The sequence below is a fragment of the Carlito syrichta genome, unplaced genomic scaffold (assembly GCF_000164805.1).
Source record: "Carlito syrichta isolate Samal-C Ts95f unplaced genomic scaffold, Tarsius_syrichta-2.0.1 Scaffold299303, whole genome shotgun sequence".
Lineage (NCBI taxonomy): Eukaryota > Metazoa > Chordata > Mammalia > Primates > Tarsiidae > Carlito > Carlito syrichta.
In genome coordinates, this window is record NW_007243399.1 from 106,831 (window position 1) to 132,293 (window position 25,463).

The 25,463-nt window shown below is 44.5% G+C and overlaps 1 protein-coding gene and 1 pseudogene across 1 annotated transcript in view; both read right to left on the bottom strand.

The window, feature by feature from the left end:
* LOC103256970 (solute carrier family 23 member 1-like) overlaps positions 1-25,463 on the bottom strand; it is a 58,870-nt gene that overhangs the window by 17,741 nt on the left and 15,666 nt on the right. The window contains exon 6 of the mRNA XM_021710734.1: positions 5,218-5,377. Coding sequence (XP_021566409.1) covers positions 5,218-5,377 — 160 coding nt within the window. The remainder of the gene's footprint in view (positions 1-5,217; positions 5,378-25,463) is intronic.
* LOC103256969 lies at positions 9,681-10,030 on the bottom strand (annotated as a pseudogene).

A 25,463-nucleotide genomic window follows, 5' to 3' on the forward strand; every position in this document is an offset into this window, starting at 1 on the left:
CTGGAGAGACACAGGGCAGTTCTCTAAAAATTAAAATGGCATATTCACTCAAGGGTCACTCTAATTTAAAAAGGAAGCACAGGAATTTGATGAGAGCATTGTGTCCACCACACCTGGGTGTAATCCTGGACTACATGTCAGAGCACAGACACAGGAGAAATGGTTGTTTTTGAAAGTGGAGAAGAATAGCAGAAGGTTCTAGCTGACATTGACAAAGAGGGCTCAGACTGATCCATTGAATGCTCATAAGCACAGTGCTCCTGAGCTACTGGAAGTGTGGGTGGTATAATCTACACTGAAGGAGGACTGACCCTGCAGAAGCCAGCGTCCAGCACTGCTGTGGGGGTGGCGGCTGTGCCTGAGGCAGCCACTCAACCACTCCCCCTCTGAAAGACCATGACTAGGTAGGCCATCACTGGGCATTGTTTGGGATTAGACCATCCCTGACTGGCACCAAATAACTCTAAGTTCAGCCATCCTTATTGTGTCCTGATTTTGAAAGACAGTCAAATGAGGCATGGCCTGATCAATGCAATTTACTGATTACAGGGAAATAGTTATATACAGGAAAAGAAGAGACAACTACTACCCAGGAGAGGTTCGTAGGATACACAAGCAAGTGATAACTCCCATTCCCTGGGGCAGACACAACCTCACAGGATAACCTAACTCCAGCAACAGAGACTTGGGCCCCGTTGTCAGAATCTCTGAATTCAAAAGCACTAGCTGGCATCTCACTGAAGGTGTTACTCAATTAACTGAGAATGGCTGGACTGCAAGAGTGTCACATTCTGTCCAGCTGACAGAAGGCCTTGATGGAAGAAGGATGGCAAGTCCATGTCAGGCCGAAGGACTGAGTCATGTGATGCAGCAACTGTGCACATGGAAATACCAGGTGCTTATTTATTCCCTATACAATTATATAGGTTCTTGGGCAGTAGCCGATGAACTAACTGCCTGATCTGATAAGTAAATCAAAGGAGGCTCTGTTTAAATTCCCCCCTCATGGGACAGGACTTTATAGTCAAATCTCAGATATCGGTTGCTCATGCTGATGCCTCTTGGTCTTAAAAAGAGAAGGGAAGTTTCACTCTAGATGTAGTCACTAGAGTCCACGAGATGAGACCTTGGGCGACAAGCCAGCACACATGGGCTCACAAGCAACATAATCTCCATCTCCATCGAAGCCACTTGTGTTGCCTAGGATGGTCTTTTCAGGAACGGGTTCACGTGCCTTTGCGGGGAGAACACACTCAGGATACACAGCCCATCACAGAGCTGGAAAGTTGCCTTTTCTGGTCATTTCACAGTGAACGGGTGGGACATTGAAAGATTTTTAAAAACTTGTGTTGCCGATGTTTCAAATTTGAGCTTTGCCTTTTCTGCAACTAAATATCTGGCCCGGACCAGCATAAGTAGACTGGCAATCCAGATTGCCACCAACATGACTTACATGTCAATAGCTCAAGGATCATTTGTCACAGCACGAACAGGGCAAGAGTAGATGTGGACCAAGAAATACAATAAAAGGTGGTCTTTTCATATTTCATATCACTTCCCAAAAGCAGTAAAACTTTTGAAAATTGGAACATGTGCTTGAAGCAACAAAATGTTAAGGACAAAGGCACAAAGGGTTGGCTTTTTCGGGCAAGAGGGGCACAGGAGCATTATCTAAGGGAGAGGCTGAGAAATGAGAAAGTAGGACATGCTATTTTTTCCAGAACTAGGGAGTTGATTGTGCTCTCCAAGGCAGGAATAATACAAATCAACTTAATTTCACTTGTTGGAACTCTGAAGGTATTTATGGGCTAATTGGAAATTTTGGTATTTTCAAGATGCATCCAACCCAGTGGAAAGGACCCAATTACAATATACTTATTAAATAATTTAACAGTACCCCAGGGAAGGACACACAAGTGTTTAGCAGCTTTACCTGTGCTACCCACAATTTGAAGGCTAGTCGAGAAAAAACTCCTCTGATAGGAACAAGGGAAGGAGCTAAGGGAACCCAGTAGGGAAAAAGAAAGACGGCAGCAGAAAGAACTGGATCATCCAGACATATTACAACCAAATGATGCTACTTGTGCCCTTTACATTTAAAATGAGTTTGTAATAAAATTATTTCTTAGTAATATTTCTAGACTCATCTGCAGTCTGGGATCAGGGATGCTGGCACCAGCATTGATTCTGCCAAATTGGAACTTCACATCTTATGTTGTTGTGTTAGTAAAACTGGGCCCAGAGTATACTTGTCTGGATGGCTGCTCTGGATGGGCAATGCAGAGTAAGCACTGTGAAAGTAGCCAACTCCTAGCTGGGCACGGTGTCTCACACCTGTAATCCTAGCACTTTGGGAGGTGGAGGAGAGAGGACTGCCTGAGCCTAGGGGTTCAAGACCAGCCTGGCCAACTTGGCGAGACCTCGTCTCTACAATTAAATAAAAAAATTAGCCGGGCATGGTGGCACACACCTGTGGTTCCAGCTACCTGGAAGTCTAAGGCAGAAGGATCACCTGAACCCAGCAGACTGAGGATGAGGCGGCCGTGTGCACTCCAGCCTAGAGGACAAAGTGTGACTCCAACTCCAAAAAAACAAAGAAAGAAAGTAGCCAACTCCTAACATGGCACTGGAACATTAGGATATAAGGTGTTGCTTGAACTTTTTATGTTGGATTAAGATGAGTCATAGTCCAATTATGAGTTCACAGATCATTTATGTGATACTTAAAGAAATGAAAATGATGCTATCTGACCATCTACAGCAGGATATTGAACTGCAGTCACCAGCTAATGTGGTAAGCATGGGGGAAAATTGACCCAAGGAGGCCAAGCAGAACTACAAGTTGAGGCGGGGCATTATAGTTAACTCTAAGTCACTCAGTAGCATCAGAATCATGATATAAGTTTAGCCACAAGGATGACTAAAATGAAAAAGATAGAAAATGTTGGTGAGAATGTAAAATAACGTACATTGCTGGTGTGAGTACACACTGGAAGATCCACTTATGAAAAGTATTTGGTAGTTAGTGTTTACTAAAGATGGCCACATGCATACCCATGACCAATGATTCCACATATATTCAATGGAAGTATGTATACATGTTCACCCAAAGATAAGTACCCAAATATTTGTAACAGCACTGTTTACAACAGCAAATAACTGGAAACAACCTTTAAACACAAGTTTGGGTAACTCAGAACAGGTGAATAAATTGTTGTATGTTTATATAATGGAGCATTACTCAGCAAAGAGAATGAAAAATCTGCCACTACTCATAACAACATGGAAGAATCTTGCAAACGTAGTGTTGAACAAAAAAAAGTCAGGCACAATTAAGTGTGTCCTGTGTGGTTTCCTAAACAAAGTTCACGAGCAGGCAAAACGAATCTGTGGTGCCAGAAGTGGAAATGATAGCTGCCCTTGTGGGAGGGCTGACAGGAAGGAGGCACATGGACTTCTGGGATTGGTCATGTCCTGTTTCTTGTGCCAGGTAACGTGGGTCAGTTCAGCTTATGGAAATGTACTGTGTTCTTTTCTGTGTTTTTGTTAGACTTAAATTAAAAATTTACTTCAAAAGGTACCAATTCACACTTTGGAAGCAAGAGGGGAAATAAAACTAGAGCCATATCATCATACGCATAGCAGTGTGGCTGTACATTAAGATGTTCTGTCAATTCTGTTCCTTTTCACAGATGGGTAAGAAAAGGAATTTGCTACTCTTCCCTCTGTCTTCCATCTCCCTCCTTTGTATCCAAGGAGAGACAACTGTGCAGCAATGTGGCTATAAGGATGCTGGACGTGAATCAGGTTGAGTTGTAGGGTGGGTCCTGGCTGATCTATGGCTTGTCAGCTTGGCCCCCAGTGAAATTGAAGGAACCCAATCCCGCCCTTGGTTCATAACCCTGAGTTCAGAACGTCCTTGGTCCAGCTCCAGTGACCTTGGCAGAGCTGGTGCTGAAGGTGATAGATGAGGGTGCCATTCATGCCTGAGAAAACTACATTGTCATGGAGTCCCATCATCAAGTTGTGCTGTGCGGTGCTACCCTGAAGCACAGTATGGTCCCTGGTGTGGCTCCAGCCAGCCCCTGACAGGTGCTACAGGCTTAGGTGTTTCAGGTTGAGTTAGGAAGGAGATAGTTGGGCTCCCTAAAGGTCTCAAGAGATCTTCACTAATATAATTCCATCTGCAACCGCATCCCACCCATAAGCTGCCTCTCCACTCACTCCCTTCGGGTGAGGATGCTGGGTCTGGAAGCCATGGAATCTATTGTCCCTGAGGGTGTGGCAGGTCTCTCTGCCAAAAATCCTGAGTGTCCTACCTGCCAACTCAGAACACTTACAAATTTCAGAGCCTGCTTCAGACCACCAGTTCCTTGTCCCTGGTGAAACAGTTGAATTCAGCCGGGGTCAGGCTTCACGGTGGATAAGCACAGGGGCAAATAGGCAGGCTGGGCAGGCAACACTCACTAACAGAATGGTTTTGAGGTCTGGTGCTGTGTGTCGGTTTTCCCATTAATCTGACCCTACTGTGGACATTAGTCAACCGGGCTGTGTCTATGACAAGCTCATAGTAGAGTGACAGAAAACTCTGCTCAGTAACCATGATATGTTGCTACCACCATCGCTATCACATCATCGTCATCTTTAGGGAGCCCAAGCATCATCTCGAGATCTTTAGGGAGCCCCACTATCTCATCATCACAGCAGTGTGTCTCTCTCCTCTTTGTAGCTCCAGAATTTAGCATGATGCTTGCACCTGGCAAGTGTTCCAGTAATGATGTATGATAAACTAATGTAAAACAGAAATGGGACTGACTGGAAAAGGTGTGAGCTCTTTCTCTTTGAAATATGAGAGTGCTTTCACGAACACCTGTTCTCATTCTCCATCCTTCCACTCTAGCAGCTGAGTACCCCTCTGGCTCATCACCCAGTTTTATTTTCTTCATTGCACTTATAACTCTCTGAAATCTGCATTTCCCATTTACTCATTGAGGTATTTCTCTCTCTCCTCCCACCCTACCCACCACATATACACCAGAATATTAGATTTGTGAGGGTAGCTAGGATCCTTGTCTGTCTCGTTTACAGCAGTATCTTAAAGCCCAGGATCTGGCCCAGCAGGGAGTTGGATGATGAATGTTGAGCAAATGAATTCACTCAGGAGTTCCCATAGTGCACCTCTCTCCTCCTCCCACCCACCCTCCCTACTCCCATTACCTCTCGGATTCTCTTCTGCCATTCCTCGGTGAACAGGGGAGAGCTGATATTCACTTGACTTGCGTTGTGTGTCCACGTGGGGCATTTCCAGGCAGGAAGGGAGAGCATGGCCAGAGAGGGTGTCACAAAAGCAAATGACCCTCCCTGGAGAATGGGCAGCCTGAAAAGGGGAAAGGGATAAGTTATCCAAGAGATCCTCTAGAACAGGCTGTCACTGACCCAAAAAGTGGCCTTCAATCCCAAGTCCTAGCCTGGTTTAGAAGCAACACCTGACTCCTTCTGTTCTCGGTTGCAGACTAATCCTGTCAAGCTTCAAGTAAGACCTATGAATCCTCTTATACTTTGGACAGTCCAGAGAGAGAGGAGAAGACAACCATAGCCAGCCCAATCCTAGAGATGCAAATCCAGGAGGAGGGAGTCAGGCTGGGAAATGACTTGGAGATGCATGGAGCTCAGTGAAAATGTCCAGTAGGTGTCATTTTCCTACCTCAGCGCCAGAGACCCCTACCCAGACCCCAGATCCACAACTCAGCTCACAATCGCAGTTCCCCATCTCATGTTCTCCAACAACTAATTCTCCCACCGTCAAGAGCCTAAAATCTGGCTTGCCACATTCCTTTGTGTCTTTAGAGGTAAACAGCAACCCCAGACCGTCGAGCTCCTTATCACACGAAGGGAGCAGGTTTGATGTTCATTGTCAGAGTGTGTTCCCCAGTCCACCCTTCTCTCTCCTGGTGAGCTTCTTACTCTGGCATCCGTGAGAACTTCTCACAGTACCTACCCACCCCACCTTCCTGTCAGGGTAAACACAACATAGTAAATCAGCTCCAGCATTCTCTCACTAGAGGTCAGGTCTGAGGCTATCAAGGCTTGCCTAGTCTGCCTGCTTTGAACACTGGAATTTGGGAGGATGAGACAGAGGGACCTCAGCCTCTTGACTGCATCTCTGTGACCCACTTCGTTCAGGTTCCTTTTCTTAATACTAGAAGGGCATTTTTGAATCTATACTTCATAAAGAAAGGATAAAGGATCATTCATGAGAATGAATTAATAAGCTTTGGCCGGGCCCAGTGGCTCACACCTATAATCCCAGCACTTTCGGAGGCCAAGGTGAGAGGACTGCCTGAGCCCAGGGGTTTGAGACCAGCCTGGGCAACCTGATGAGACCTCATCTCTACAATAAATCAAGAAAATTTAGCCAGACGTGGTGGAGAACGCCTATAGTTCCAGCTACTTGGAAAGCTGAAGTCCAGCAGGTCCCGGGTGCAGTGGCCGTAAGCATGCCACTGCACTCCAGTATGGGCAACAGAATGAGACTCTGACTTAAAAAAAAAAAAAAGAAAGAAAGAAAGAAAGAAACATGTTTTATGTAGGAAATCTGTAATGAAAAATGATGAGAGTTTTGCTGATTGAATGGCCTCTGTGTCCTGTCTGGGCGTTAGAATGAACAATGTCCAGGTGGACTTGCCTGGGAGTGGGCCCAGGCAAGGACACTGCTCCTGGAATGAGTCCACTGTGTAGCCATGTGTGAGAACAGCTGGCCTCAACTCCTAAATCTAACCCCATTGGGCTCCAAGATAGAAAGGAATAAAGTACATTGCACACACAGGGTTGATGCATGATGGTGGCGCCATGTGCGTGTATACAAATGTGTAGTGTATGTGTGCAGTTTTTTCTAATTTTTAAAATAGTGAATCAGCCCAGTGCAGTGGCTCATGCCTGTAATCCCAGCATTGTGGGAGGCTGAGGCAAGAAGATTACCTGAGTCCAGGGGTTCGAGACCAGCCTGGGCAACTTGGCAAGACCTTGTCTCTACAATAAATCAAAAAACTAGCAGGGCATGATGGCACATGCCTGTAGTTCCAACTACTTGGAAGGCTGAGACAGAAGGATCACCTGAGCCCAGCAGGTTGAGGCTGCGGTGGCCATGAGTGTGCCACTGCACTCCAGCCTGGGCAACAGGGTGAGACTCTGACTCAAAAACAAAAACAACTAAGCATTTTGAAAGAAAAAGGAAACATGCTCTCCTTACATCATTGCAAAACTCCTTTTGAGCTTCTGAAGTGAACATATACACCTCTATAGAGTATAATAAGCAAGTACATGATGCAGGACTTGTGTTTTTCTTCTCTGCTGTGATCCCATGTACACGTCTCATTCATTCAACAAATGCTCATAAGGAGCTGCTAGGCTGTACCAGGAGTCATGCAAGGTGAATGAGACACAGCCCTGCTCGTATTCCAGCTCCCACTTAACCCTTGCACCCACAAGCCAGCCAGCTCCAACCATCTGTCCTCATGGTTCTTTAGATGCTTTATAACTGCGCTCGCAAACAATCCACCATGCTCTGTGGCCCCACTGTCTCAGCCACGTCATTATCACTGGGCTTCTTGAGGGTAAGAATGCATTATTTTTCATGTCCAGCCCTCCAACACCAAACCTCGTGCCACTAAAAGCTGCCAATGTTGGGTTGTATGATTTTGGTTTATTTCTAGCTTTATGGGAATGTAATGAAACCTTAACAAATGTTGATTTGCACTTTATTAAGTCATGAAAAATGTGCATTCATTCGTGTGATTTTTATGTCTGTTTTTCCTTTTCTATAAACTATCATTCATTATACAGAATTTGGATACTGCCAAAATACACACATAACAACTTTTTACTTAGAATAGTGAGTTTTTTGTTTTTTGGGGTTTTGTTGAGTTGAATATGTTGCCCAGGCTGGAGTGCAGTGGCACGCTCACGGCCACCACAGCTCAACCCGCTGGGCTCAGGAGATCCTTCCGCCTCAGCCTTCCAAGTAGCTAGAACTACAAGCACGCACCGCCATGCCCGGCTAATTTTTTATTTCCTGTAGAGATGAGGTCTTACCAAGTTGCCCAGGATGGTCTCAAACCTGTGACCTCAGGCAATCCTCTCACCTCAGCCTCCCAAAGTGCTGAGATTATATGCATGAGCCACCATGCCCAGTTTATTTTCATTTTTTGAAAATGTTTTCTGGTATTGTTTGCAGCAATTTATCTACAACCCAAAAATTATTTAAGGAAATATTTTAAACTTTTCAAGTAACTGATCAAATTTCTGACTTTAATGCTATTTTCTTTCAAGACTATTATATGCAGTTGGGATAAGTGACAAATAGACTTTCTGCCTTTTTTGTAATTGTTAAATTTCATTTATCTTCAAGAGTAAAACAGGTTTCTTTCCATTTATTTGCTTCAACGTCCTATCCTTAGGTTCACATATATATCAATAAATTCTCCCTTCCTTATTCTATACTCAGACTCTCCAATTCCATGGACTGTTCATTCCTCCCTCTTCACCCCGACTACTTCTTTCCCATAATTTATCTGCACTCTTTTGCTTCCTGACTAGTTATATTTTCAAGGTCTTTAACTAAAATTCTTGAGATATGCATAGATATATAGCTAGATCGTATTTCTCACATTCTGTGTTTCTCTTCTATGCACTGTTCTGTTCCATGTCTGGGATATATGCCCTCAGTTTCATTACTAGGCTTTCTTACTACTACGTACCACTTACCTTCTGTGGTAACCTTAATCATCTCAGAGCTCTTTTTTTATCTCATAATTAATTCACTGCTACCACAATGGCAACCATGTTTTTAAAAAGTGCCCATAAATGTGATTCACTATTATTCTGTCTTCTCACTAAAATGTCTCTTGAAACCCGCAGGCTGTTGATTAGAGAAACTCAACAGTCCTGGGGGCCCAGAAGAGCCCTATGAGGCCTCCTCTAGCCTGGCCTTGTCATTCTATAGGTAGGGATGCAGGCCCAGCATCTTCGTTTCCCACAGTCCCGTGACACTGACATGGAGCGTGATGTAGACCAAAGGCAAGTTTAAACCTGCCTCTGCCTCTGATCACTGTGTGACTAGGCTATGTTGCCCAGCTTCTGCAAGTCTTTATGTCCTCTTCAGTAAAATAAAGACAATAGTGCTACCTCCAAAAAGTCACTGTGAAGATTAAACGTATATAAATGCTTGGCCCAATGTCTAGGGCATATAAAGCAGTAATTTTTTTTTCTTGGCCCTGGGGCAAAGGTGGCTTTCATTTCCTCTTGGGGAAGGAAGGGGAGGGGAGCTTACCTAGGCACATAAACCTAAGGAAGGGTGACTGCGCCCCCAGGGGAAGAGGCTAGAAAAGCAGATCATCATTCAGAAGGGCTCATCCTTATCCACTTCTGGGCCCTCAGCTGCAGGGTGTGCTTGCGGGAGTCACTCTCTTTGGGGCAGTAGCCCCTGTGTCCACTCTGCTGGAGTTCACAAAGAGGAAGGGAGGGCAGGTGCCCTGAATGAGGGAGCAGGGGGCTGGGCTGGCCAACTCCACACCTGACGCCTGCCCAGTATGACAGCTTTCATAAGGCTTGTCTGGTGTGACTCTTCCCCCTAGAAGGGCCTGAAGGGCTCACAGGCAACACTTGATCCAACCGCTGGTCCTTTAAATGTCCATCTCAAACTGTGACTCTTCACTGTCCGCCTGCTTGTCTTCTGGGCTATTGAGCAGGTGGTTCTGGTTGGCTTCCATGGGGGGCTCATCACCAGCAGGCTTGGTGACTCCAGGAATGGTGGATAGATCTCTTGTGGGGTTTGGTCACAAGTGAGTTCTGACACTCCATCAGGAATTTCTGGTTGTAGATGATCCTAGTACCTCCTGGAGAGTGTGCCGCGAGGTGGGGAGGTCGTGCTGTAGTCCCCAGGTGGCAGCTGTACGCTGACACCAAGCACCACTCAGCAGGTGTGGGGGATGGCCCAGCTTGGAGTCTGGTTGCAGCTGCTGCCCCCGGACATGGTCTCCTGAGTGCCGCACCCACCACCCCCTCACAGCCTCCCACGCCAGCAGCCTCCAAAGCAGTGCTTTTATTATTTTATTATTCCCTGGGAAGGTAGTTCACACCAGGACATTTTCTTCAATGGTCCCACTAAATAACTAAAATTACAAATGAACCGTTTTTGACTGGTGTTTGGATTTCCCACCTCCTGCAGGCCTCTTTTTTCTATGTCTCTGGTTTTCTTTTGTTGGAGCCCACGTGCTCAGGCTGGTCTGAGACTAGGTCCTGGCATCAGCATCCCCAGGTCTGTGGTATCCACTCAGTCACTCAGCATGTCACCACTATAGCTTTTCTCCTCTTTTGCCATCATGGTTCCTCCTGTCCAAGATTTTTTTTTTTTTTTTTTTTTTCAGTTGGAGTCTCACTCTGTCGCCCAGACTGGAGTTAAGTGGCCACTCCCGGCCACTGCAGCCTCGACCTGCTGGGCTCCGGCGATCCTTCCACCTCAGCCTTCCGAGTAGCTGGAACTACAGGCATGCACTACCACGCCCGGCTGATTTTTTTACTTATTGTAGAGATGAGGTCTCGCAAAGTTGCCCAGGCCGGTCTCGAACCCACGGGTTCAGGCAATCCACTCACCTCAGCCTCCCAAAGCGCGGGATTACAGGCCGAGCCACCGAGCCCGGCTCTGTCCAAGATCTTAATGTAGATGGTATTGATTTGCTTGAAGGGCCAGTGTTAACGTTTAAGGGTTAACATCTGATGCACATCTCTCTTCATGCAGTGGCATAGCATGTGTTTGTTGGGGATGGAGTTGCTTTTATTGGATCTACTAATCATTTTTGAAGCTTATCGTTCTAGTATTGTTGTTGGGTCTATTTCAAATTCATTCTCTCTCTCTTTCTCCTTATTTTGTTTTTGTTTTGTTAGATTTGATTTGGAAGAAGTGCTCTGATAATGTACCACATCTCCTGATGAGTACTATATATTAACTTTAGCTATGATTTTTTTTTTTTTGAGTTGGAGTCTTACTCTGTCACCCAGGCTGGAGTACGGTGGCACGCTCACGGCCACAGCAGCCTCAACCTGCTAGGTTCAGGTGATCCTCCCACTTCAGCCTTCCAAGTAGCTGGAACTACAGGCACATGCCACCATGCCCAGCTAATTTTTTTATTTATTGTAGAGACGAGGTCTCGCCAAGTTGCCCAGGCTGGTCTTGAACCCCTGGACTCAAGCAGTCCTCTCACCTTGATCTCCCAAAGTGCTGGGATTACAGGCTTGAGCCACCACACCCAGCTATGTATTCATATGTCATCTTATTCCAAATAAAATTTAAAGAGGCTTGCAACTGGGTGCGATGGCTCACACCTGTAGTCTAGCACCTTGGGAGGCTAAGGTGAGAGGATTACTTGAGGTTAGGAGTTTGAGACAGCCTGGAGAACATAACAAGAAATAATTTTTAAAATGAGACAGAGTGGTGGCACATACCTGTAGCTCCAGCTACTGCGGAGGATGATGCAGGAGGATCACCTGAGCCCAGGAGGTCAAGGCTGCAAAAAGCTGTGATCATACCACTGCACTCCAAGCTAGGTGACAGAGTAAGATGCTGTCTCAAAAATAAAATGGGGGGCAGGTGCTGTAAATATGCTCTGATACATCTAGGACCTACCAGTCTACTGTTCTGTCTCAGTCCTTCCTATTCCATTTTCCATCCGTTCCTTCCATCTGCTTCTTACTCTACCTCATCTAAACCAGCCTTGTGTAGCCATTACAGAAATGGCCCATCTCAGCTGGGTGTGGTGGCTCAAACCTGTAATCCCAGCACTTTGGAAGGCTGAGGCGAGACAACTGCCTGAGTGCAGGGGTTCGAGACCAGTCTGGGCAACTTGGCCAGACCTCATCTCGACAATAAGTAAAAAAAATAAATAAATAACTGGGCATGGTGGCAAGAGCATGTAGTTACAGCTGCTTGGAAGGCTGAGGTGGAAGGATCACCTGAGCCCAGCAGGTGGAGGCTGCGGTGGCCCTGAGCATGCTACTGCATTCCAGCCTGGGTAACAAAGTGAGACGCCAACTCAAAAAAAAAAAAAAAGGGCCATCTGCGCTCGGATGGACTAGGGTCTGGGTGCATATCTCCAACCGTCACCCTTATAACATTTTATAGAAAACATGGGTAGATGCTCCCCATCCACCCTGCTCCTCCCTCTACCCTCTACCATCCCATCTTTACGCTCACTTCTGAAGAAAACACCATTTTCCTTTACAACAATGACTTGTATGTTCTCTAGAGCAGGGATCTCCAACCCCTAGGCTGTGGACCAGGACCAGATGGTGAACTGTAAGGAACTAGGCCACACAGCAGGAAGTGAATAGCAGGTGGGTGGAATTTCACTTTCTGTCAGATCTCGTAGGAATGCGAGCCCTATTGTGAACTGAGCGTGCAAGGAATCTAGAATGCATGCTCCTTGTGGGAATCTAGTGCCTGATAATCCCCCACCCCCCCCCACTCATGTGGAAAAATTGTCTTCCACAAAACAGTTCCCTGATACCAAAAAAGTTGGGGACTGCTGCAATAGAGGAGGAAATTTTCCATACCCACATCCCAGGAATGCATCTCACAATCTTGAGAGTACTGATATTTTGGCCTGGCAGAGCCAAATGTATCCTGGGGATAATAGTAACCAAGTTTATATAATAGCTTTAAGCTGTGTTTTCATATTATCAGGAAGTGATGAGCGGGGCATCATCACATTCTCTGTGTATGGGGAAACTGACCTTGGGGGGAGTACCAGGAGGCGGGGTTCACTGGGAATTGGCAAAGCCCTGATCAGAAAAGTCATGGGGCCAGATTGCAACATTGTGTGTGTTGTAAGAACAACTGTAACAGAATTTGCAGTAAGAACAAATTATTTAAAGAATGCATGCTAATGATTAAGTAAGACATCTCTCTCTTCACTTTGTAGTCCATTTTGACCCAAATGGAAACATCTGATCTTCTGGAAGTATTGATAAGTTACACTTTAGCCCTTCTCTCTGTACTTTCCTGTACTCTTTTGCAGGAAAGAAGGAGTGGCACGGATTTGGTGAGCTGGAGGCAACTGGGCAAGAAGACCTACCCTTCCATCTTGCACATCAGTCTGCCCCCACCATCTAGGAGGTGCACACTACATTTTGGGCATAAGGGATGATCAAAGTCAAACATGATCCCTACTGGTAGAAGCTTCCTCTCCAGTGAGGAAAGACAGTGTATTGCTGCAAACTCTGAGTAAGCACTGTCAAAGTTAGATCGTTCTTTGCAAGCCCTAAGGATGAAGGATGTTTGACCTGAGGTGTCAAAGGAACCATGTCTGACTTTGCCCACCATGGTGCTCAGTAAGTGTTCAGGAAATATGAGCATGCCTCTGCCCTCAATGCTCCTCCACACCCCAATCCCACCTCCAGCAGGTTCTCTAGCATTTTCAAGTGTCACAGCCTCTCTGGCTTCCTAGGCAAAGAAAAGTACCCCTTCCTCTTGCTTCTACATCACATAGCATGTAACAATATTATTACACTGTTTTGCTTGTTTTGAGTTGGAGTCTCACTCCGCCACCCAGGCTGGAGTGCAGTGGCAAGCTCACAACCACGGCAGCCTCAACCTGCTGGGCTCAGCTGATCCTTCCACCTCAGCCTTCCAAGTAGCTGGAACTACAGGCATGCACTACCACACCCAGCTTATTTTTTGCTTTATTGTAGAGACAAGGTCTCACCAAGTTGCCCAGGTTGGTTTTGAACCCCTGAGCTCAGGCAATCTTCTCGCCTCGGTCTCCCAAAGTGCTGGGATTACAGGCTTGAGCCACTGCACCTGGCCTGTTACACGGTTCTGTACTTATTTATCCACATGTCTGATTCCCCTTTTGAAACTCTCATCTCTTTGAGGGCAAGAACCATGAATGAATCCCAGTGCCCGTCCACAGCAGACAATCATGAGGCATTGGGGTAGAGGCTACTGGCACCTCCAATTTAAGGGTTCAGCCAGTGAGGTTGCAGCATCGAGGGTGGTTGTGCCTACAGAAAACTGACAGCATTCAAGGCCTTCCAGTTACTGAAGATCCAGGGATTCCCTGACCCACAGGAATCATCCTCTTAAAAGACAGATGCCCTGGGCTGCTGTCAGAATGGAATATCTGCTAACATTGACTCCATTTACCCATGCACCAAAATTGCTTACCTCTGTGGGAAGTATGATCACTTAATGCTATGGGCCAAAGTTTGTGTCCCCCCAAAATTCAATGTTGAAACTCTAACCTCTAATGTGGTAGTAATTGGAAGAGGGGCCTTTGGGAGGTAATTAGGTTTAGATGAGGTCATAAGGGTGAGGTCCCCCTGATGAGATTATGCCCCTATAAGGAGAGATTCTCTCTTCCCCTCCCCTCACTCCCTGTCCAGTCCTGCCTTGGGAGGACACAGCAAGAAGGCAGCTGTCAGCAATTGAGAAGACAGCCATCACTAGAAGCTGACCATGCTGGCACCCTGATCTCAGATTTCAAGCCTCCAGAACTGCGAGTAATAAATTTCCATTGTTTAAGCCACCTAGTTTATTGTATTTTGTTATGGCAGCCTGAGCAGACTAAGATGCCTAGCAAATAAGATTTAATGGGAAATAGGTGAATAACTTAATCTATCTATGCTTAAGTTTCTTCTTCTGTACAATAAACCTAACAATCATACTTGCCTCAGGTGGTGCAGTGAAAATTACATGTTTTGATGCCACGCAGTGCTCATACACTCATCACCTTACTGTTGTTACTTCACAGGAAGGAGGAAAAGATGAGGTTCTAGGCTAGGCCCAGGGAGAATAGAGGCTGGATCCTCCAAACCAGAACTCAGCAGGTGACCTCATCCCAAGTCCAAGGCTACACTGCTGTTTAGATCAGGAGGCCATCATCTGACTCCCCCTCCTTCCCATCTCAACCTTGCCTCTTACTATTCCTTAACATTATGTACACAGGAAACATCTGAGGAGTCTGTTAAAATCTCCAGAACTTTGAGTGGTTATGATCTTTTCACTCTTGGAAAGGACCAGAAAGGCTTTTACCAAGCATTTCAGATGATGGTGGTGCAGGGATCCAGGGTCCACACCAGTCTACATTTTTTCAAAGATGACAGTCTTGGCTCATAAGACAAGAAATAAAGATGAACTTACAGAAAATTCCAGAACTCTGAATTTTTTTTAGACACTTAATGACAAGTATAAATGGATGGAGAAGACAAAAGTGCTTAGAATCGTTCATGATGAAGAAAGTGAATGACTTTTGCAAAATCACACTGTCCAAAGGGTAACTACAAGCTTAATGACAGTTTAGCATAGCCTGAGAAACCAGTAGTTGGCATACAGGGTCAGCCAGTCTCAGGCCTGGCAACTAGAAGAACAGAAGTGAAGTATCCCCAAAATAAGGAGAAAATAATTGGAAAAAAAATGAGCAATGCCTACAAGAGTTCTAGGATTATGTTAAGAGATCAAATCTATAGCTAACTGGTATTCCTGAGAGAGAAGGGGAAACTGAGAACTCCCTGAGACAAGTCCTCCAAGCTGTCAACCAAGAAAGATTTCCTTATCTCACCAGACATACAAACAAAATAAATTCAGAGAACTCCTGTGAGGTATTATATGAGAAGACCATCCCCAAGGCATATAATAATCTGACTTACCAAGGAGAGCATAAATTTTTTAAAATTCTAAAGGTAGCCAAACAAAAGGGTCAGACAATCTGCCAAGGGAGATCCTTCAGAATTGCAGCAGACCTCTCAGCAGAAACCTTAGAAGCCAGAAGGGACTGAGGACCCATCTTTTACATTCTTAAAGAAAAATAATTCCAACCAAGAATTTCCTACCCACCAAGCTAAGCTTCATTAATGAAGGAGAATTAAAATCCTTCCCAGACATGCAATTTCTAAGACAATATGCCACCTCCAGACCAGCCCTTCAAGAAATGCTTAAGGAAGTTCTAAGCACAGAAAGGAAAGAATAGTTCTACCCATCGCAAAAGTACAAGTAAGTACAGAGTTTACAGACCATACATATCAACCACACAGCTAGAAAGCAAAGAAGCTTCTTAACAAGAGTACAGCAGGAAAAAATCCTCACATCTCAATAATTAACTTAAATGTGAACAGCCTAAATGTACCACTCAAAAGATACAGAGTGGCAAATTGGATAAAGAAGCATAATCCATCCTTCTGCTGCCTTCAGGAAACCCATCATACTGCAAATGACACCCTCAGATTCAAGATAAAGGGCTGGATAAAGATCTTACAGACAGGCAGGGCTCGGTGGCTCAGCCTGTAATCCCAGCACTTTGGGAGGTCGAAATGAGTGGATTGCCCAAGCCTGCAGATTCGAGACCTGCTTGGGCAACTTGGCGAGACCTCATCTCTATAATAAATCAAAAATTAGCATAAATCAAAAAATTATAATAAATCAAAAAAGTAGCGAGCGCCTATAGTTCCAGCTACTCGGATGGCTGAGGCGGAAGGATCGCTGGAGCCCAGAAGGTTGAGGCTGCGGTGGCCAGGAGCGGCCACTGCACTCCAGTCTGGGTGACAGACTGAGACTCTGACTAAAAAAAAAAAAAAAAATCTTACAGACAAACGGAAAACAAAACAAAACAACAAAAAAAGCAGGAGTAGCTATTCTTGCATCAGATAAAACAGACTTTAAAACAATAACAGTTGCTGGGCTCGGTGGCTCAGCCTGTAATCACAGCACTTTGGGAGGCCGAGGTGAGTGGATTGCCTAAGCCTGCAGGTTCGAGACCAGCCTAGGCAATTTGGTGAAACCTCGTCTCTACAATAAATCAAAAATTAGCTGGGTGTGGCAGTGCACACCTGTAGTTCCAGCTACTTGGAAGGCCGAGGCAGAAGGATCACTGGAGCCCAGCAGGTCAACACTAGGGTGGCCATGAGTGTGCACTGCACTCTAGCCTGGGCAACGAAGTGAGACTCCAACTCAAAAAAAAAAAAAAGTTAAAAAGGTCAGTGAAGGGCACTGTGTAATGATAAAGGACTCAATTCACTAGCAAGAAATATCCACCTGGAATGTATATGTACCCAACATAGGAGCACCCAGATTTATAAAACAACTGCTAATTAATCTGAGCGGACATAGACAGCCATGTAGTAACAGTTAGAGATTTCAATACTCTTTAACAGCATTAAGCAGATCATTAAGACAGAAAACTAACCAAGAAGTCTGGAACTTTTTTTTTTTTGAAGTTTTATTTTATTTTATTTATTTTTTTATTAATTAATATTTTTATTTTGGTATTGTGGGGTACAGTTAAGGGTTAGGTATATAAATATGTTTCATTCAGGCATCCTTGTTGATAAGGGGTATCTCCCCGTCCTCAGACAGATATTTACTACCATTAATCCCACCTCCCTTCCCCCCCACCATAGTTTCCCACCACTGTCAATCCTTTTTTTATAGTATTACAATAGATGTTCAAGGTCCACTATATGAGTGAGAACATGTGATACTCAGATCTTTGTTTCTGTATGGAATTTTAACTTGATACTGGACCAATTAATATCAAATAAATATCTACAGAACATCTCCCCAACAACCACATAATATACATTCTGCTCATCAGCACACAGAACATACTCTAAGAGTGAACACATCCTCAAACACAAATCAAGCATGAACAAATTTCAAAAGAACAAAATCATACCAAGCATCTTACCAGACCACAATGTTACAACTGACCCTAAAGAAATAAAAACAATTATCTGATATTAATACAAACATCTGTATTGAGTAAGTTAGAAAATCTAGAGGAAATGGAAAAATTCCTGACAAAACCTCCCAAGGTTGAAACAGGAAGAAATTGAAACTCTAAGCAGACCAGTAATAATCCAGGAAGTTGATTGAGTAATAGGAAATTCCCCCACCAAAAAAAGCAGTGAGCCAGACGGTTTCTCAGTTAAATTCTACCAGATGTACAAGGAGGGGCTGGTACTAATCCTACTAAAAGTTTCCCAAGCAATCCAGAAGGAAAGAATCCTCCCTAGTTCATTTTATGAGGTCAATATCATCCCGATATCCCAAAATGGCAAAGACCCAACAAGGAAAGAAAACTTCAGGCCACTAACTTTGATTAACATAGATGTAAAAAATTCTCAACAAGATACTAGCAAGTCACATTCAAACACATGTTACAAGGATCATTCATCATGACCAGGTGGGCTTCATCCCCAGTATGCAAGGCTGGCTTGACATACGCAAATCAATAAATGTAACCCACCACATAAACAGGTGTAAAACCAAGAACCACATGCTTATCTCAACAGATGCAGAGAAAGCATTTAATAAAATTCACCATCCTTTCTTGGTAAAAACCTTCGAACACCTAGACATTGAAGGATGACTCCTCAAAATAAGAGCTATCTATGACAAATCTGCAGCCAACATCACACTTAACAGCTGAAGGTGGAAGCATTCTCCTTAAGAACTGGAACAAGACAAGGATATCCACTTTCATCACGCCTCTTTAACATAGTACTGGAAGACCTAACCAGAGCAATCAGGCAGGAGAAATAAATTAGAGGTATCCAAATAGGAAAAAAAGAAGTTAAATCATCTCTCTCCACAGATGATAAGATTCTATACATAGAAAATCCTAGAGAGTTTGCCAAAACCTCCTTACACTGATAAACAACTTTGGTAAAGTCTCAGTATACAAAATTAATGTGCAAAAATCAGTTGAATTCCTACATACCAACAACTATAAATAAAAATAAATAAAATTAAGTAAAAAACACAACTAAATATAGATAAATAAAAAATTAAATAAAAAACACAATCCTGGCAGGTGCGGTGGCTCAAGCCTGTATTCCCAGCACTTTGGGAAGTCAAGGTAAGAGGATTGTCTGAGCTCAGGGGTTCAAGACCAGCCTGGGCAACTTGGTGAGACCTCGTCTCTACTATATATATATATATATATATATATATGTGTGTATATATATATATATATATATATATATATAAATTAGCCAGGCATGGTAGCACATGCCTGTAGTTCCAGCTACTGACTACTTGGAAGGCTGAGTTGGAAGGATCGCCTGAGCCCAGCAGATTGACGCTGGGGTGGCCGTGTGCATGCCACTATACTCCAGCCTGAGGAACATAGTCAGACTCTAAATCAGAAAAAAAAACACAATCCCATTCACAATAGCCACAAAAAAAAGAACCCTCAGTGTTCATCTAACCAAAAACGCAAAAAGATCTTTACAATTAGAAGTACAAAATCCTGCTCAAGAAAATCAGAGAACACAAACAAATGGAAGAACATCCTATGTTTGTGGATTAGAAGATAATATTGTCAAGATGTCCATTCTACCCAAAGCAATCTACAGGTTTAATGCAATCCCTGTCATACTACCAGCAACATTTGTAACAGACCTAGAAAAGACAATACTTCATCCATATGGAAGCAAAAAAGAACACGAAGAGCTAAAGCAATCCTCAGGAAAAAAAAAAAAAAAAAGCTGGAAAGCCCAACATACAAGAGAGACTGACACACAGGAGAGGCTGACAAACAGGAGAGCTGGTGTCACCAAACTCCAAGACTTCAAACTTTACTACAAGGCTACAGTAACCAAAAAAGCATGGTACTTGTACAAAAATAGACACATAGGCCAATGGAACAGGATAGAGAACCCAGAAATAAAATTGCAGACTTTCAACCAACTGATCTTTGACAAAGCTGACAGAAATAAACATAAGGGATAGGAAACACTATTTAGCAGGTGGTTCTGGGAAAACTGGCTAGCCACATGCAGAAGAATGAAACTGGACCCCTAACTATCACCATACAAAAAACTCAAAATGGATCAAGGACTTAAACGTGAAACCTCAAACTTTAAGAATCTTAGAAAACCTAGGAACCACCCTCCTGGACATTGGCTTAAGCAATGAATTCATGGCCAAGTCCTAAAAAGCAAATGCAGCAAAAACTAAAATTAACAAGTCATTTAGGGGTGGGGGGGAGGCAGCCATCCATGCTGTCAAGAGCTCCAGCTGCTGCTGTGTAAGGCACCTGTTAGCTCTTACGCCAAAAGCAGCAGCTACTGCTCTAATCTCCACCTTGTATGCATTCAGCATAAGTTTAATTGCTAAGATCTTCTGAAATCCTATTGCAACATCAGCATTTTTGTTTCTAATCTAGACATGTACATCATTAAATACTGACTAGCAGATAACCAGCAATCAAATCTACTTGATCTTTGATTCATAAGTTATCATTTAAGTTCCACAACCCAATTGCCTGTCTCAGGCAGTTAGTTACTCATTAGTATCTGAGAGGGAAGTCCATTCCCAGGGTTGGAACTACATATAAGTTTGTTTCTGCCCCCACTTGGTCTAAAGACATTAGCTTGATTTTATTTTTGAATTTTATTTCCATCTTTCTTTGCATGTTTAATTAGGATATAGGTTCCGTGAACCCTAACTCCTGCTTAGTTTGCACTTGTCACAGAACTTACCAGAAGGTTAATTAAGCCCATAAACTTTCAATCTTGCTTATTCAGTTGAAATAGTACACTACATCCATTTCTGTCAACATCATAGCTGTCCACAATATTAGAGGTGAAAGGCCCTCTTTTTTTGTGTGTTGGAGTCTCACTCCGTCGCCCAGGTTGTAGTGCAGTGGCACGCTGCCAGCCATTGCAACCTCCAACTGCTGGGGTTCCAGTGATCCTTCCACCTCAGCCTTCCAAGTACCCAGAACTACAGGCGCACGCTACCAGGCCCGGCTAATTTTTTTTTTTTTTTAATTGTAGAGAGGAGATCTCGCCAAGTTGCCCGGGTGGGTCTCGAACCCTCAGGTTCAGGCAATCCACTCGCCTAGGCCTCCCAAAGTGCTGGGATTACAGGCTGAGCCACCAAGCCTGGCCAAAAGGCACTTAGATGTTACCTTGTTCAACTTCTGCATTTTACAGATGAGAAAATGGAGACAGGGTAAATGACTATCCAAGTCCTCACAACATAAAGCCAGGACTAGAACTCAGGTCTCCAGTTTCCAAACTCAAAGCTTTTGCATAATTAAAATCAACAACATCTCAGGTTTGGGGGAGAGGCACCGCCCATCTGCAAGAGCTTTATGTTTGTCATTCTCCAGGGAGCCGGGGTGGGGTGAGAGCTCTGGGTGTCCAGGCAGGAAGCTACACTTCCTCTCTGGGGCTGCTGCAGTGTCTTACATTCCAGGAGGGAGTTATTTGGATTGTAGAGACTGAAGGGACAGACCAGAGTGAGCCCTGTACTCCTTTGAGTCCTTGGTGAAGATTTGGAAGAAATCTTGGCTCACAGAGATGGTGAGGAAGAAGGAAGAAGGAGAAGGGAAATAACTTATCACAGATGCGGGTACTGGTATTCCATCTTCTATAGAAACCGATGGGAGGAAGGGAGCTTAAGCATTGGTGTTTCCCTGAAAACACTTCAGGAAGTACTTTTCATTTTATTCAGACCCCACTAGGAATAAATATTCTCCTCTGGGTGCTGTCTAGATCCTCTCTACCCTGGAGACAGCTGAGCAATCTCAGTCTACTTATGAAGTTTTGATTCAGAGAATTAAAACTAATCAGGTATTACCTTTTCCTGCCAAGTCATTTTCTCTTAAGACAGGCAGAAGCAAGCCGGGCTCGGTGGCTCAGCCTATAATCCCGCGCTTTGGGAGGCTGAGGTGAGTGGATTGCCTGAGCCTGAGGGTTCGAGTCCCACCTGGGCAACTTGGCGAGACCTCATCTCTACAATAAATCAAAAAATTAGCTGGGCATGGTAGCGCGCGCCTGTAGTTCCAGCTACTTGGAAGGCTGAGGCGGAAGGATCGCTGGAGCCCAGCGGCCACTGCACTCCAGTCTGGGCGACAGAGTGAGACTCCAACTCAAAAAAAAAAAAAAGACAGGCAGAAGCACATTGTAGGGAGTGTTTTGCTTTTCCTTTGCAATGCCCAAGCAAGCACAGGCCAGCACAATCAAGTCACAAGCAGATTCAGTGACAGGTCTCGAGTGCATGGCCCTTCTAAAGTCCAGACATGGGTCCTGGCAGTGTGCTTACTGGCCATATGCCTTTGTAAAATCTGTCAGAGCAAAGGTTCCAGCCACCATTGACTGTGACTGATGTCTCTGTCCACTGCCATTTCCTGTTTCTACACTGTACCTTGAATGGCATTTGAAAGGTCACAGACTTCAGGATTTGGCAAAGGGGAAGTTGAATCAGGATAAATTTAGTTAGAACATAGTGGGATATATCATTTTGTTGGAGACCACTGAACTGCCCCTGTGTAATTAATGTATTGCTAGTCATCTTGGTGTTGTCGTAGTTTCCAGCAACCCTACCACTCACTGTGCCCATTCACCCCATGTCATGACGTAAAGGTATAGGTCCATGGTCACATTGTGATGTAAACGTGTCCTCTAGTGCCTGCACATGATGTGTGTGGGGGATGGTAGACAAGGTTTGAAATGTGTGGCGCCGCAAGCTGTTGTAGAAAACTGACAGCTGTCAAACACAATTGCCAGGGAAGGTTTGGTCTTACTGGTGCCAGGCGAATGGGCACTTTTTCCTATCAGAAATATCCTTGCAATGTGGCATACACAATTGTAAATGCACTATGCAGTTTTTAAAAACTTTGATAGAAATCACATACAATGACATTTCTCAGACCTCCTGTGTTTGTAGGGCACATATATGTAGCAGTGCCACAGCATGCGTATAAAGTCATAATAACACATCCCAACTCACAGCCATAACAAATTAATCTGGACCAGCTGATTCTAGAGAAAGGATTGAGTTATTTCTCCTTTTTTCCTGAAAAATGAGGTCACTGAAGAGTATGAAACCATAAATTCAGGAGGGAAAATATTACAGGGGACCATCAGTGAAGTAAAAAAAAGTCATGCTATTTTTTTAAAATTTTGACATTTGTGGTATGGTCTGCTTTTTAAAATGCATAATCTGTTGTGATTACTTTCTTCAGTCTAAATATTCTCTATGCACGCTCTTATATTAGTAAGTTTCCATTCCTTTCTTTTTTTTCTTTTGATTAAGAGTCTCACTCTGTCACCCAAGCTGGAGTACAGGGGAACACTCATGGCCACCCCAGCATTGGCCTGCTGGGCTCCGGCGATCCTTCTGCCTCAGCCTTCCAAGTAGCTATAACTATAGGTGCATGCTACCATGCCCAGCTAATTTCGTATTTATTGTAGAAAAGAGGTCTCAGCCGGGCTCAGAGACTCAGCCTGTAATCCCGCGCCTTGGGAGGCTGAGGTGAGTGAATTACCTAAGCCTGCAGGTATAAGACCCACCTGGGCAACTTGGTGAGACCTCATCTCTACAACAAATCAAAAAATTAGCCGGGCATGGTAGCACGTGCCTGTAGTTCCAGCTACTTGGAAGGCTGAGGCGGAAGGATCACCAGAGCCCAGCAGGTCGAGGCTGCGGTTGCCAGGAGTGGCCACTGCAACTCCAGTCTGGGTGACAGAGTGAGACTCCAACTCAAAAAAAGAAAAAAGAAAAAGAAAAGAGGTCTCGTCAAGTTGCCTAGGCAGGTCTCCAACCTGCGGGCTCAGGCAATCCACTTGCCTTGGCCTCCCAAAGTGCCGGGATTACAGGCTGAGCCACTGAGCCCAAACTTCTGTTCCTTTCTTAAGGGGACACCAAAAGCTGTGTAAACTTTAGGCTGCACAAAACCTTATCTGCCCTTGGACTAGATGCCAAATGAACATATAGGACGGAGACACTAGCCTGACAGGTTCAGGGTGAGGGAAGTCAAGAGAACCCACAGAGAGAAATTTCCTGAGAAGGCATAACCCAAAGGAGCCACTGTGTGGAGTCCTAGAGAACCGAGGTGGGACAGGGAGCAGTGGTGACCATAAAAAGAGAGGGTGTGTGGAAATAAGTGGGGGCAGGCTTCAAAGACACATTTCTAGGCTTCACCATTTTGCCCAAGCCACAGTAACAGGTCTCTGTTTTACTCAGGCTAATTTTAACAGCCCATATAGGAAAACAAAAGAGAACTTGATGGTTATTAAAAAAAAAAAAGTGATGGCACTGACTATAGCCATTGAGCATCTGAGGTGTGGTGGCTCACGCCTGTAATCCCAGCTCTTTGGAAAGCCAAGATAGGAGGACTCTTTGAGCCCAGGAGTTCAAGACCAGCCTGGGCAACATCTCTCCAAAAAGAAAAAAAAAATGAGAATCTCAGTGATACTGTAAGGGAGCAGAGGTACCTAAACTCATTAGCATTTTTTTGCAGTTCCCAAACCACACATCTGGCTCAGTGAATGTCTGGTGTCTTGTCTACCCAGAACACAATTCCTCTTCTCTGCTTCACTGAGAAAACTTCCTGAATGGGAGTTGCAGATATTTGTTACCTTGACAGGTCCAGGGTGAGGCATTTGGCTTGAGCTGAGTCAATCAGAGCTGTACCCTAGAATTTTACAGTTTGAGACTAGTGAGGGCAGCCCTTGCTTGCTTTGGGGGTTAAGTATGAAAATTTCCAAGAGCCCTGCCTGCATCATGTTGAAGTGATGGTTGATTGCATGTGTCATCTTGATTGAGTTAAGGGATGCCCAGATAACATAAAACACTGTGGGGTGTGTTTGTGAGGGTGTCTCTGGAAGACATTATTATTTGAGTCAGTAGACTGAGTAAAGAAAATTGCCAACTTGGAGGACATCATCCAACCCACTGAGGAACCAAATAGAACAAAAAGGTAGAGGAAGGGCAAATTCTCTCTCTCTCTCTTTTTTTTTTTTTTTTGAGTCAGAGTCTCACTGTGTCGCCCAGGCTGGAGTGCAGTAGTATGCTCACGGTCACTCCAGCATCAACCTGCTGGGCTCAGGAGATCCTTCCGCCTCAGTCTTTCAAGTAGTTAGAACTATAGGCACGTGCTACCACGCCCAGCTAATTTTATATATATATAATACATATATATTGTAGCTATGTGGTCTCACCAAGTTGCCCAGGCTGGTCTCGAACCCCTGAGCTCAGGTAATCCTCTCAAGGTGCTGGGATTACAGGCTTGAGCCACCGCGCCCTGCCTCTCTCTCTTCTTAAACTGGGACATCTATTTTCTTCTGCCCTCATACATTGGTGCTCCTGATTCTTGGACCTTCAGATTCAGACTCAGACTGACATTTACACTATTGGCCCCCTCACACCTTACCCCCTCTCCCTATCCAGGCCTTTGGACTCAGCCCAAATTACACCACCACTTTTTCTAGTTCCCCAGCTTGCAGACCATAATCATGTGAGCCATTCCTGTAATAAATCTCCTCTTATCCATTTGTCTACATGGCCTATTGGTCTGCTCCTATAGAGAACCCTGATTGATACACATGTGGAGGAAGCCTGTCTGTAAGACCAGAGCACAGGCACGAGCAGGTTACTCAAGAGATGGTCCTGCCCTACCAGG